This window comes from Gopherus evgoodei, chromosome 1, assembly GCF_007399415.2.
Source record: "Gopherus evgoodei ecotype Sinaloan lineage chromosome 1, rGopEvg1_v1.p, whole genome shotgun sequence".
NCBI lineage: Eukaryota > Metazoa > Chordata > Testudines > Testudinidae > Gopherus > Gopherus evgoodei.
This window is the reverse complement of record NC_044322.1, coordinates 137566145-137579553: the sequence shown is the minus strand read 5'-3', so window position 1 is coordinate 137579553 and position 13409 is coordinate 137566145. Positions and strand designations below refer to the sequence as shown.

Genomic DNA, 13409 nt, shown 5'->3' with positions numbered 1-13409 from the left:
AAGACAAACATTTACAATAATGAACAATCATTTGCTGCAGTTTGACAGTAGCTTAGACAAATTAATTTTAAATAAGACCTTGAGGCTAAAGCAAAGAGCGAATTGAACAATCTACACCAATTAATATATGCCAAGGTTCATCACCCAAGGAGAGGGGGGTGGGGAGCATTTCACTACTACTAATTAGTTACTACACAGTACTGTCTATTCATTTTATAGGTTACCCTTGCTGCTGTTTGTCACCCTTGGGTAAGCTTTACTGGGCAGGAAACAGAAGTGGGTAGCTTTTCTGTTCCATTGGTTGATGTAGATTCAGTTGTTTTTTATGGATGCTGTCTTCCAGATAACCTACTGAATGGACAGTAACCAATTTATCAAATATTGCTGTGTCAGGATTTAATATTGGTACCCAGCCACTGAACAAGATTGTTTTGAATAACATGTGCCTCAGTTAGGATGCAGTGTCACTGACCCAAATTATGACTGGTGCTAACAGGCAATTTATTTACCCAATTTGTAGTTACAATGTAACTTAGTTTCTTTACCAATTTGTTTTTTTTTTCTTGCCCTCATGTTGTTTGCTGCCATTTGTTTTTTGATTTTTACCTGTGGGTTGGTTAAACAGTTTAGCAAGGTTATACACATTGTACATGTTGTACAGCAATAATACAATACAGCAATAATACAGCAGTACAATGATAATACAGTAGTACAGCAACAATACATTTGTTTTTACACAGTAACCAAGTTGAAATTAAATGACAGTTTTTCTGGTCCAGCTAGTGGTTTTTAGCTGATTGTTAACTTAATTGTCCATATATAGTAAGTAGAGGTGTATTTGACCAGTCTCTTATTTATAAAGCACTTCATTTTTCTTTTCCTGATGCTTGGAGGTTTCTTCACTGAGGACTTCAATAACTCCTCATTACAGGAGTGGGTGGACGAGATTCTGTAGCCTGTGTTATGCAGGAGGTCAGACTAAAAGATCATAATGGTCCCTTCTGACCTTAAAGTCTATGAGTCTATTTGGTGTCTTCTGGGTGTGATATTTTCTGGCATCTTTCGTCTGTGGGATGCAACTTAAACAACTTTTGTTAATTAACACAGTAAAGGGTTTTTTTGTTTGTTTGTTTGTTTTTAGTAACCCAAACTTAATACACAGTTTGAGGTGAGTTTGTTTACAATGTAATAAGAACAATGTAATAGAGACCGAGCCTTTTATAACACAAGCTATACTTTTGCAGTTGTTGTATAGACATTCATTTTCATTTGGGGTGCATTACGGCTAAAATAAATGCTCATAATGTTCCATGAGAAGGTGTATTGTTTTCCTTTGCTGAACACTTTGTTTCAGCAAAAGAGTTAGTAACATAATTTTAACTAGCTTTTTAGAGTTAATTTGCTTGTAATACCAACTTCACTCTTGTTAACTGTTTAGAAGCACAAACCTTAACAACCATTGCTTCCCATTAACATAACATAACAAAAGAAAAGCATATAAAATTAAACCAACTATAACATTAAACCAAAGGGTATTTGAGGGTATACTTTCATGATGCTTTGTTATGTTTGGGAGCCAAAGGTGGAAACCTGTTGAAATTGTTTGGTTAGCTTTATGCATAAATTGTTATTTTAAAACATTTTGATTGTGACATTCTTTTAACTATATTTAAAAGTGCAAACAAGTTTATAAAAAGCCCAAACAAGAAATTAACATTTTTGTTAATATTGTGTTTACCTTAATGATGAGGTTTCCCCTCACATTTTTTCTTTGACTAACAAATTAAAAAAAGACTTAAAAAACAAAACTGTGATTGATAAAAGAGAATTCTTTTTGTTTGCAATTGCATTATTTGCATTATTTGCTGAGTCAGAAATATATGTACATATATTTATAACTGAAACCTTTTTGAACTTTGCACAAAAAAATAGTGTTAATAATACTATGATTATACCGCAGCCATGATTTTAAAATAGGGTGGTACATATACACATCTACATATTTTTTTAAAAGGGTATAAAATTGACTTTTGTTGCAACAAAATTAAAATAATTTTAAAAAATAGTCACGTGACACACACACATAGACACAAGACACACACATGACATACAGGACAAACTTACAATTAAAAACAAATGGCTCCAGAATTCTATTCATAACTATACATAATAACACAACCAAAAATAAAAAAGTAAAAAGGGTTAAACATCTGAATAAACAAGTTATTACCTTATTTAAAACTTGTAGCATAAATTTGATAAAAAATATATTAATATTTGCCAAATGTATTGTATTAATTTGGTAACAAGGAATTTTGCATTATTTTATATTTAACATTATTTTAAAACTCTGCTATATGGAAATAAGAAAAGCCCCATGTTTCAAATATTAGTTAATGGTTAGGATTAGAAGCAGAGAGTGCACTTCTGTTGCTTGGCAATCATATCTTCAAGAAAGTTAGGAATAATTCCAGCTGTTGCATTCCTGAAGGGTTAAAATAATTAATTTACTGGATTTAAAGTTTTTACCTTGTTTTCTTTTTGTTTCTTGTTTTGTTCTGTTTTCAATTGCTTTATCTTTTGGAGGTTTCTGTGAAAACTATAACTTTTAACTTTTAAAACAAAGAAAGAGCAGAACTGAGGAGAGGCGAGGAAAAAAGGGGGGGTGAAGAGCAACCTAGGAAGGTAGCAAGACCGGAGCCAAGAGAGATTAACTCTATCAGGGTATTTAAAAGTACAGGCAGCAGCAGCAAGTTTAGCAAACTGAGAAAACATATAAAGGACAAAATTTAACTGGTATGTAAAAATATTTGAGAAAGAAGGTTCTATTTTTAGATATGAGCGCGGAGTGTGGTTCCGTGGGTCAAAGCAATTGGGAACCTGCACAGTTGGGAATTACGCCCCTGGTTTTTATCCTGGCTCTGAGAGAAGATTGGGGGTAGTTACCTGCTCTTGTAAAACCTGAATTTGTTCTGTTGCTTTTGTGTGCATGCCAAATGGATGGTGGGGGTGCCCTTTTTTGCTGCAGTTAACTGTTTTTGGACAACTCCATGTGTTAATGCATCAATTCTAGGTGTCAACCCGCTTAATTTTAGTTTTTTTTACTTTGAAATTCTTTTTTATTTAGTCCCCTGCGATCGAGTTGCAGTTCCTGTCTCCTAATGTGCTCTGTGAACTGTTCTATTTTTTCCTTCATTTTATTTACCAGTTCAATGAGAGTATTGTTTGCTACTCTTTCCTTCTGTGCACTTACTTGTCCCGTTCTGACAGGCACCAGTCTAGGTTCCGGTTTAAGTTTAACTGGAACCCGGTTTTTATCATAAGGTGGTGGTTGCAATGCAGTGGATCCCATTTCATCTTTTAATTTTACTAGGGCCACCTTTTTCCACTTCTGTCCCCATTCTTCAGGCACTGTAACAGCACTTGAAGTGCGTTGAACACCAGAGGACGGCACTTTTTACTTCTGCAGGTTTTCTACAGCTGTCTCCAATTTTTTATTTTCCTTCTGTACGTTTTCTACAGCTGTCTCCAATTTTTTATTTTCCTGCTTTACTTGCTCGAGCATATCATGAGTCTGGACTGCCTGTTGCCCTGCTAAAAGAGCTTGGGCTTTCCAGTGCTCGACTGCCCGGGTTGCCTCTTCTACTTCTCCTGTTTTTTCTGTTACTTGTTTGGCCAGCATGTCAGCGTGCTGTCTAAGCCATCTCACTGCCATAGACATTAGTTGCAAAATTTTTGCTTTTTTACTTTTATTACTATTTCTCAGAGCCTCGGTTTCTACCATCACTCTACATATGCCAGTCCATGTTTCCCCACTCTCTTTTTTAAATTCATATGGACGCCCTTTACTGGCAATCCATCTGGTCCAAGAGTTATCAAACTCCATGGGGATCATAAGGGAGGGGATCAGGGGGTTCCCTAGCTCGAGGTTTTCTGCCATGTTAGATTGTGATTCTTACTCGGGCAGGTTCGCTTACTCACCAGATCAGCGGTTGGGGTCACCAGTGTTGTCAGATGCTACCGGTGTGGTGCTCTGCTCTGTTCAATGTTGGTATCACTCGGCTGCGTGTGTATGTTCCCTCTGTGTGCTGCCCCAGCTCTGCAGATAGCTGACACAGCAGACCCGAAGAGAACCCCCAATGACCACAGAGTCTAGTAAGGTACGAAGGCACATCGGCCAGATTTATTGCTGTATGGACACAATGATAGTTCCTTGTAGATTTCTTAGTCTAACTCAGGGCATACTATGAGAAAGTGCCTCTTGGGAATGGACTCAGCTCAGTCAGTGGCGGGACTTTCCACTGCCCCCTCGGCTGGACAAAGACACCGCCTCAGGAATGCATTCTTATACACAGGTACAAACAAGTTACACATCACTCCTGACGTATTGAGGTACAACCCTTCTACATAGTAAGGTACTGCCTCTCACCTTGTACATGTTGGTTGGAACAAAACAACTCTATCCATCATATTACCCTTTTGGCCCTGTTATTGGGATGGGTCAGCCTGTTCCTTGTTATCTGTGTGGAATGTGCAAGTAGTGAATGTTATGATTTCTAGTGTTCAGTACCTTTTAGGTACGTATCTTCTTGCAGCATCAGCCCTTTCCTGGCCAGCTTGTGTCAGCAGGGCCTGCCTCTGGCTCAGAGCTTCACTTTGCTTTATGTTAGCAAAGTCTTGACCATTACTTTAGTTCAGGCCTTAGGCCTCATACCAGGCCTGTGATACCAAGGTTTATATCTCAGGGCCTCCTCTTACTACAGAACCTATGCAGATTTTAGTATCTTTAAATTGTATTTGCTTTTTATGTTGTTTGGCTGTTAATTTCTGGTATTAAGCTAACAACAATGGAGGCTTCCCTCAAATAATGAGTATGGTATATCCTTTCTGGCCATTGAGGTCAGAGCTCAGATTCCAGAGGTCATAGTCATAGGTTAAATTTCACATTCCATAGGTTAAATCCAAGACCTATTTATAAAATTACAGGAAATTACCATTCCATTGACACATTGTATGCTATGACCTTTAACCAGGGTGTACTGCCAACACTTTACTAAGGGCTCTCATAAAAATGTTCACCTTTTGTCATGCTAAATCTCCTGGTATGCCAGGATGTGGATGTTTGCAGAAAAGGGGTGAGGTATTGAGGAGCACAGTCATTTATTTTCTGCTTTTAACATTGAAACAAAATGTTTTCTCACTGCCCTAACCATATTAATCAAGAAGGGAATGTGTGCTGCTTAGCAAACAGACTTAGACTAGGCTGTACCTTGCTAGAATTGTTTTATACTTTGTTTCTGAAAAAATATACTGAGTACATTGATTGAGACCCACAATGTTGTGTGTATGTTGTTTGTACCTTGTATGGGATACGTTTGGTTTTTTTAAATACCTGCCATTTGGTGTAATCTGCTGCATTCCAAAAATAAAAAAGCTCCTCACAAATATTTTTTGTAGGCATCCCAGGGGAGGTTGTCTCTTTCGAGGGTGATTTAGCAGTATAGCTCCGTCAGAGGCAGGGAAATCATCTTGATCTTCTCTTCAGTTTGGTGGTGGTTTCATCGAGCATATTAACTCGTAATAGAAATTCTAAAGACCAGATTCCTCCTTCATGTACACATGCATAAATCCTGGTGATTTCAATGGAAGTTCCACACATACAATCATATAATCTAAAGCAGAATCTGGGCATACAGACCTTATTGCCAAAAGATTTGTCTATTGTTACAGGACTCCCTCCTCTTGCTGAGCTGGCTAAGTGTGGACCACATATGGAATTTGATGAAGATAATTGTGAATGTATCTGTAGATGGAAATGTCCCACTGATTTTTTCCAAAATAAAGAGAACTGCAGCTGCTATTTGTGTAGGGAGAGCCAGGAGAGCTGCTCTCAGAAACACAAGATATTTCATGCAGAAACCTGCAGGTAAGTGTTCCTTTCCTTTCAATTTCACACCTCTTAACATAGCTGAGCCTCCTGAAAACCATATTCTTTTTCAATTAAGCAATACATATGAACTTGGAAAATACAATTCACTTTTGTAGTTTTGGGGGTAGTTGTTTTTTAACGTGTTTGCCAGTTTTCTTTGCAGTCCCAATCTATTGATATAATGTCATTTATTGATGAAACTTGAGGACAAAGAGTTAAGACCCGGGGGCGTATTCTTAACTCTCCCAGTTACTCACTGTGTGACCCAGGGCAAGTCACTTAACCTATCAGTAAAATGGAAATAATACTTACAATATTTACCTCATAGAAGGTCTCAGGTTTGTTTAGCTAAAGTACTTTGAGACGCTTGGACAATAGGTGCTACTTAATTGAAAAGAGGAGTTGCTAATATTTGTTATGTAGTTTCTAAGCACCTTCATGCACAGAGACGTATTTGTTTCTAATATTTGGGGAACTATTGCTTTAACTATCTTATCTGAAGACAGTGTATGTCCCAGAAGATTTATGGTGGGATCTGGAGCCTTTCATTTCCAGGTGGTTCAGATTCAGTCCATGTCCCTTGTGACTGACAGTCATTACCATCTGACTGCTGTGCAGTGGCCTTTGGGAAATAAGTTAATTGTCTCGGTATAATTCATAGTGAACAGTTGTCCATGTGACAAAAAACATCATCACATAATGCCTACCATTAAATGAGCATATTTTCTCATCACCTCAGCAGAGTGCTCAAGGACTTAATGGGGGTGGGAAATTAACTATCCTTTCATGCATAGATATAGACCCTCTAGGTCAGGGCTGAGGTACCTTGAGGCTGTGCAGGAAGCCTGCATTGTCTGTGTTGTATCTGTCCTGTCCTGTGGATAAGTAGAGTGCTTCATCTGCAAAGATATCACTTCAGCACCGTTCCTGTTCAGGAGCACTGCATTCACATAATTTAAAAGACATTGAACTAGAGCGGCCCCTTCACTGCTCTGAAGGGGGCTCAGAAGGAGGCAGGGGAACTGCTAGCTCCACAGTATTGCTCCCCCTCCTGGGATTCTCTTTTGGAGCTCTGGGCTCGTCCAGACTAGGGGAGGGAAATCGATCTTAGATACGCAACTTCAGCTACGTGAATAACATAGCTGAAGTCGAATATCTAAGATCGGATTACTCACCCGTCCAGATGGCGCGGGATCGATGTCCGTGGCTCTCCGTGTCGATTCCGGAACTCCGTTCGGGTTGATGGAGTTCCGGAATCGATATAAGCGCGCTCGGGGATCGATATATCGCGTCTAGATTAGACGCAATATATCGATCCCCAAGCAATCGATTTTAACCCGCCGATACGGCGGGTAGTCTGGACGTACACTCTGTAACATGAGGACTCTGCAGGATTTGGAAGTCAAGAGGGCATGAAGCAAGGAAACAGCTGCTCTCTTCAGCGTTGCCATCTGGTGGGCCCTTGAGTTTCCACTTCGGAATCTGATTAGAAATTACTCTTTAAAGCAACATTAACTTGGGGGCACTCTAGGGCTGCTACTGTGCAACTGCTGGGAAATTCAGGCAATGGCAAGACGTGGTTAAAGAGAAGGGATGTCAGCAGAATGGTGTGAAAGGGGAAATCCTCCATGCAGATGCCTCTCTTTATCTAGGTTTCCCCTTTCATGTGGACCTACTGGACCTATCCATTCCATGCCTTCCCAATCTCCTCCCATGCAAGGGCATTACATTTTGGGTAAATATGCTAAGATGCTGAAAATGTTGAAAGATATACAAGTGGAGAGCTATCACATTATCATGCTTCTCTCTCTCTCTCTCTCTCTCTCTCTCTCTCTCTCTCTCTCTCTCTTTATGAAACAGCTGTGAGGACAAGTGCCCATTCCAACCCAGAACATGTTCAACTGCAAAGCCAGTGTGTACAAAGCATTGCCGTTGTCCAAAGGAGAAGAGAAGCTCTCATGGGTCTCAAAGCAAAGAAACTCCTTGATCTCGCTTTCCTCCTCTCTCCCAAAAACACACTGCTTTGCAAAGTAGCTGTCACTGACTTTTAAATCATTAGTAAACATGGGACATCTTCCACATTAATCGCAGAAGAATGAATCCAGTCTGCATTTATTTATTAGATTAATCACTAACTATTAGTGGACCCTCTGGGTCATTGATAGCTGTTTTCTAATGGATAACTACAGTAGAAGGATTACCAGCTGTAGGAAAGGAAGAGTTTAAAGAGCCAACTCAACACTGTTATATGGAGGATGAGACTGGTATATGTGTAGTAGAGTGAACATCACCATCCAGCAGTTCAGGAATTTGAACTAAATAGTCTCTGAATTCTTAGCTAATGCATCTCTTTGGTGAAACATTCTTCAGAGCTTCAGTGTACAGGATTTGGCTTCTAATATGCTCAGCACTGAATGATTTGATCTACTGTCCAGCTTTGATTATCATTTTGAGTTTATCGTACAACTACTGTCAGATGTGCCATATTTAAATGTATATAAGAAAATAAATACTTCAGTTATTCAAGCTGTTTATTATCCTGTGTCATCTCAGATAAATGCAGACAAAACAAAAGCAAACAAACCCACCCCACAAAAGGGTCAAGCTATGGCTTCATTGGGTTTGTCCCCACTGGAACTGACCCCAGTCCACACCTAGCTTGGAGTAAGGACCCGTGGTAAATCTGGTTGTCACAGTAGTTCGAGTAAAGGATTTCATTTCCCACACAGGTGACAGGTTTCAGTCTTGGGTTTTTTTGGCTCCTGCTGTGGGGTGTTGGTGCCCTACAGAGGTAACACTCAAACAGCTACCAAAATACCCCCAGAGATTTTTGGGAAGTCAAATTCTGTTGAGGGCTTGTTTTACTTTTAGGCTGTGATGCTATGGAAATAGAGGGTATCTTTATTAGGAGGGAATTCACTTCACCCACATATGACCTGAGCAATGGAGCATTATGCAGGTTAAGTGTGGGAAAAGGCTGGAAAGCCCAATCGTATGAGTCATTTAAACCTGGACTGAACAAGTCTGGAGAAAATACTGTAAGGAAAAATCCTACACTGGCAGTGGGATGGATTAAATGACCTAACAGGTCTTTTCCAGTTCTAAATTCTATATTTCCATATGCTATTTTCAGAAGATGGACGCTCAGGAGGAACAGTGGAAACAAAACTGGACTCCTGGACATAACATAAGGAAAAGAAACAAATCTTTGTAATGTGTGGGCTGAGCATTATTTTCTGGATTTATACAGGATTTCTTTAAAAAGAAAAGGGCCAAATCCTGCAGTATTTACTCAGTAATTGGGCAAATTTCCCATTAACTTTAGTGCATAGGTGTGGGAACTAGCGGTGCGAGGTGCTGCAGCACCCCAGGGATCCCAGCTGATGGCCCTGCACACCTGGAATCCCGGCCTCAGCTCTGGGGGATGGGGGTGGGTAGTGGTAGGGGGGCTGGCTTTCAGCACCCCCACTATTTAAAATGTTCTAGTGCCACTGCTTTAGTGAGACTCTTATTTGAGTAAGGGATATAGGATTTGGCCCTAGACAAATGTTCTAAACAGTTACTCCTAGACCCTCTGTCATCTGGCTATTGCTGGTGCACTTGTGGATTCTCCTGGCATACTCTCTTCTCTCTGATAGACTTCAAGTTCATACACATTTGTTATGGGACAGGTTGTCCCGTCCCCTTCTGCAGGTTCCTCAAGGCAATAGAAGAATGCCACCCCTCCAGTTTGCTCAAAATCCAGCCCCTTGGTTGGACTTGCTGGCAGAGTATGCTGCACCGGTCCAATAGTTATTGTAGCTTGTACATTTCCCCTATATGTCACGGAGCTGTCAGAGAAACTGCACTTCCTGAACACCACGCTGCCTCCCATTTTGGGCCAGGACCTAAATGCACAAAACTTTGTTAGTATAGCTTTGTTTGCGCAGCTAAACGGTTGTTTAAAAAGTCAGGCAATACAATTCTATGCCTAACTGATAAGGAAGAGGCCTTGTTAACATTAGGTTTGCTATTATGTAATCGCAAGGAATGATACTCTTAAAAATAATCATACAAAAATGATCCTGCAAAGACTTATGCATGTGCTTTATTTTACCAATTCTGAATCATTCTATTGACTTCCATGGGACTACACCCAGTATGCAAAGTTAAGCACTTGCATGAGTCTTTGCAGAATCAGGGCTGCCTTCTTGTCCCCCCTCCCCATTCCTTCATAATACATAGTATCAAAATTAACATTACCAAAGTTTCTTTCCTGTCTCTCATGTATACCATTGGCCAGATTCCGTACAGTTGGTGCAGGAATGCAAAATATCCCTGAATCTGCTAGGCCCCTGATGGCATGATGGAGATTCACCTGAAAGAGCACCATGTGCCAGCACTGGCCTCCCTTGGGTTTCTATGGTGCAGAAGGATAGATTTAATGGGAACCCTGCTGATGGAAGATGCACCGAATCAGCACATCCATCCTCCTACATCCCTTGTCATCACAGCCTACTTTTTGAGTGGTGCTGGCTCATGCCTGTCCTTCCAGCACAAGGGAGATGGCAGCTTATTTCTTCTACAATATATTCCTGCCCTAGCAGATCTTCTGCCACCAAGGCCCTGTGTCAGTGTTTGTGCTGCTGGAAGCTGTCCTTTTCCATAATGCTATCCTACACGAACAGTGAAACAACAAAACTGGAACATGTGCTGGATAGTCATAACATGCCACATAACAGCAGTATGTGGAAAAGCTGAAGAGTTTAAGCATAATACTGCAAATGCCAGTTCTGTGGGATGTTCTTGATTATTACAGCCACAAGACAGTCTGGGTGTTGCAAACACCATGGAAAAGACCATAAATCCTCTATGTGAAAAACAGGGACTAAAAGGAAAACACTGACAGGATCTTTTGTTGCAGATGGAAACACAAGCAGATATGTAATGACAAGAGTTTGATGAGGATTTACCCAAACTCTTTGAGGATAATTTATTTGACAGATACCGGAAATGATCCATTTTGAAATCTTTAATGTAACATAAAAAATAAATGCTTTTTACATATCAACTTTCATGCCAATATATCATAAAATTTTTTCAGATTTCATAATAGAGATTTAAAAAAACAATGCAGAAGACTTAAGTGAGGCATGTAAAACTGATGACAGATCTGTATTTTGATTGATGTCATTAGCTCTTGACCAATGACTAAAAGATTTCAACTGCAAAAAGGTTGCTTAAACAGAGGAACATCTCTTGTCTGAAATGTGACATGCCTTTTATTACTGTGTTCAGCCTGCATTGCTTTTCAGACATATGGACCTGATCTACAGATCTCATAACCAGAGTAAGAATTCTAAATTTTCTTGTTATAGTATGTCTAATTTTTACATAATCAGAAGTGTATCTGGATTCTGGCCTTTTGAGTTCTCCTCTATACACTAATATATACATTAAGATTCAATACATTTAAATAATAATGGCTAATTCCTCATAAAGCCCATATGAAGTTTGATTAGAACACCAGTTATTACTGACTAACCTTTTCACATCTTCCATGTGTTTTCTTGGACTGAATGAGAAACATAGTAAAGCTTCAATACTGATGCAGCCCCGACCTTTGAAACAGTCAGAAAAGTATTGTCCATTAATGAAAAATGTACTTAAATTCTGGAGGGACAGAAGCATGTGTTCTGCCTACCTGAGGAGGTGACAATGAAGAACGCCAAACAAATCTGGTAAGGATAAATAACCTACTTATTCCAAACCAATCCATATTCTGTATACTTGTAGAAGGGCCTGCAGCACATGGAATATGCAATGGAAAGCTGAGAGATCATTAAAAGATTATTGTCTTTTAAACACTATTGCAATATCTATCCCTGTCCCTCATGCCCTCTCCACTTGTGGATCTCCAGCTCTGTAATATTTGTTCCCTGGCCCATTCCTCAGACCATGTAGAGCTTGGGATTTGCAAGTAGAAAATGAGGTACAGGATGGGCACTGTCTGTACATCATCTCGTCCACCTCAGACTTGTGAGGATTCCTCACCTAACTTAATGCTGACCACCACCATCAATGCAGGCCTACTTACACTCCACAACTTCCCCTGAAGGAGGTGTCCAGGGCCAGTGTCCAGTACAATATACCTTGAAGGCTAGAGAGAGGAATGGGCAGGAAGATACTGTGGCAGCAGAGATGGTGGTTCCAGGCTACTATTGTATGTGGATATTAGTCTGATTCAGAAAGCTGAATATCATCTGAATGTAAGGACTCATGAATTAGACTAGAAGCCTATTTGTCCATCCCTTTCAAACAAAAAAATTAAAATGATGGTGTTTCTGTGCAAATCTGCTTCTCTTCCCTCTTCCACTGGTGTAAATCAAGAGGAACTTTGTTTAAATCAATAATTACACGGAGGTGGCTACATTAGTGTAAACAAAAGGAGAATTAAACCTGCAGGAGTGGGTTTGGTTTATCTTCTCCAGGCAATGGGACTTGTCTTTCAACTGCAAAACATAATAGATGCTATCAGCTAGTAATCCATATAGATTTTGGATCCTAGCTGTGAATTACCACATGTGTAACTACAAGTGGGTAAGAAGGCAAATGAATTTATGCTACTTACATAATCTGTTCTACACTGAATGATAAACAAACCAGGATGTACAAATGATGTCCTGTCATCCATTTAACTTGGTCAGCCTCCCATATCAATAGTTACAGAAAACATCAACAAGAGGTTTTAACTCAGGGGGAAATAATCTGATTTACATTAAGTTTAAAAGGAAACTGTTCCCAGTCAGTGAACTATGATGGATGGTGGCAGGGCTTGGCACCCCATCTCACAATACCTATTTTTTGTTTTATTCTTACCATATTTTACAATGCCCCTAATTCTTAAAGGCCCTTCATTGGGATAACCCCTCCCTCTAGTAGAGGAAACCTGGAATCTGTTTCTTTCAGACCCTGCCAGCATTTTTCCTTGGAAAGCCATGCAAGGTGCCCCCTGCTTCTTGAGGGGCTGAGAGCGTTGAGCCTCTGCAGAACAGCAAGTGTTGCCAGGTTTCTGAAGAGCAAAATCTAACATACTTTAAAAAGTTTATAATTGGATAGGCAATGACTCCCTGATTCTACATTGTTAGATTTTTTTGAAATGTGATATTCAGTTGTTGAGAAATAATCTAAGTTTGGGTGACAAGATAGCAACAGACCAGAAAGTGTTTCATATAGTTTCCTGGCCTGGACTGTTTGATTACAGTGGTGATTCTTTCTTTATGAAGACACTAATCCTAATGTTTGGTTTATTTGCAGTTATTTCACAAGCCCAGGTGAGAATGTGATGAAGACTAAACTGATTAACTCATCACATTCCATTTATCTGAATCCATGGACACTGTTGCAGGGTAAAGTATCAATCTAGGGTTTTCTATTGAGCCCATCACTTTCGTACCTAAATTAATTTACTCCCCTGGAAAAATATATCTGCATGGCAACA

The 13409-nt window shown here is 39.7% G+C and overlaps 1 protein-coding gene across 2 annotated transcripts in view; it reads left to right on the top strand.

Moving 5' to 3' along the window:
- VEGFD (vascular endothelial growth factor D) overlaps window positions 1–8466 on the top strand; it is a 38870-nt gene extending 30404 nt beyond the window's left edge. For both annotated transcript variants that reach the window (XM_030573450.1, XM_030573442.1), the window contains 2 exons: window positions 5731–5926; window positions 7790–8466. In XM_030573450.1, the coding sequence (XP_030429310.1) occupies window positions 5731–5926; window positions 7790–7916 (323 nt within the window). In that variant the 3' untranslated portion in view covers window positions 7917–8466. The remainder of the gene's footprint in view (window positions 1–5730; window positions 5927–7789) is intronic.
- The last annotated feature ends 4943 nt before the right edge of the window (window positions 8467–13409 follow it).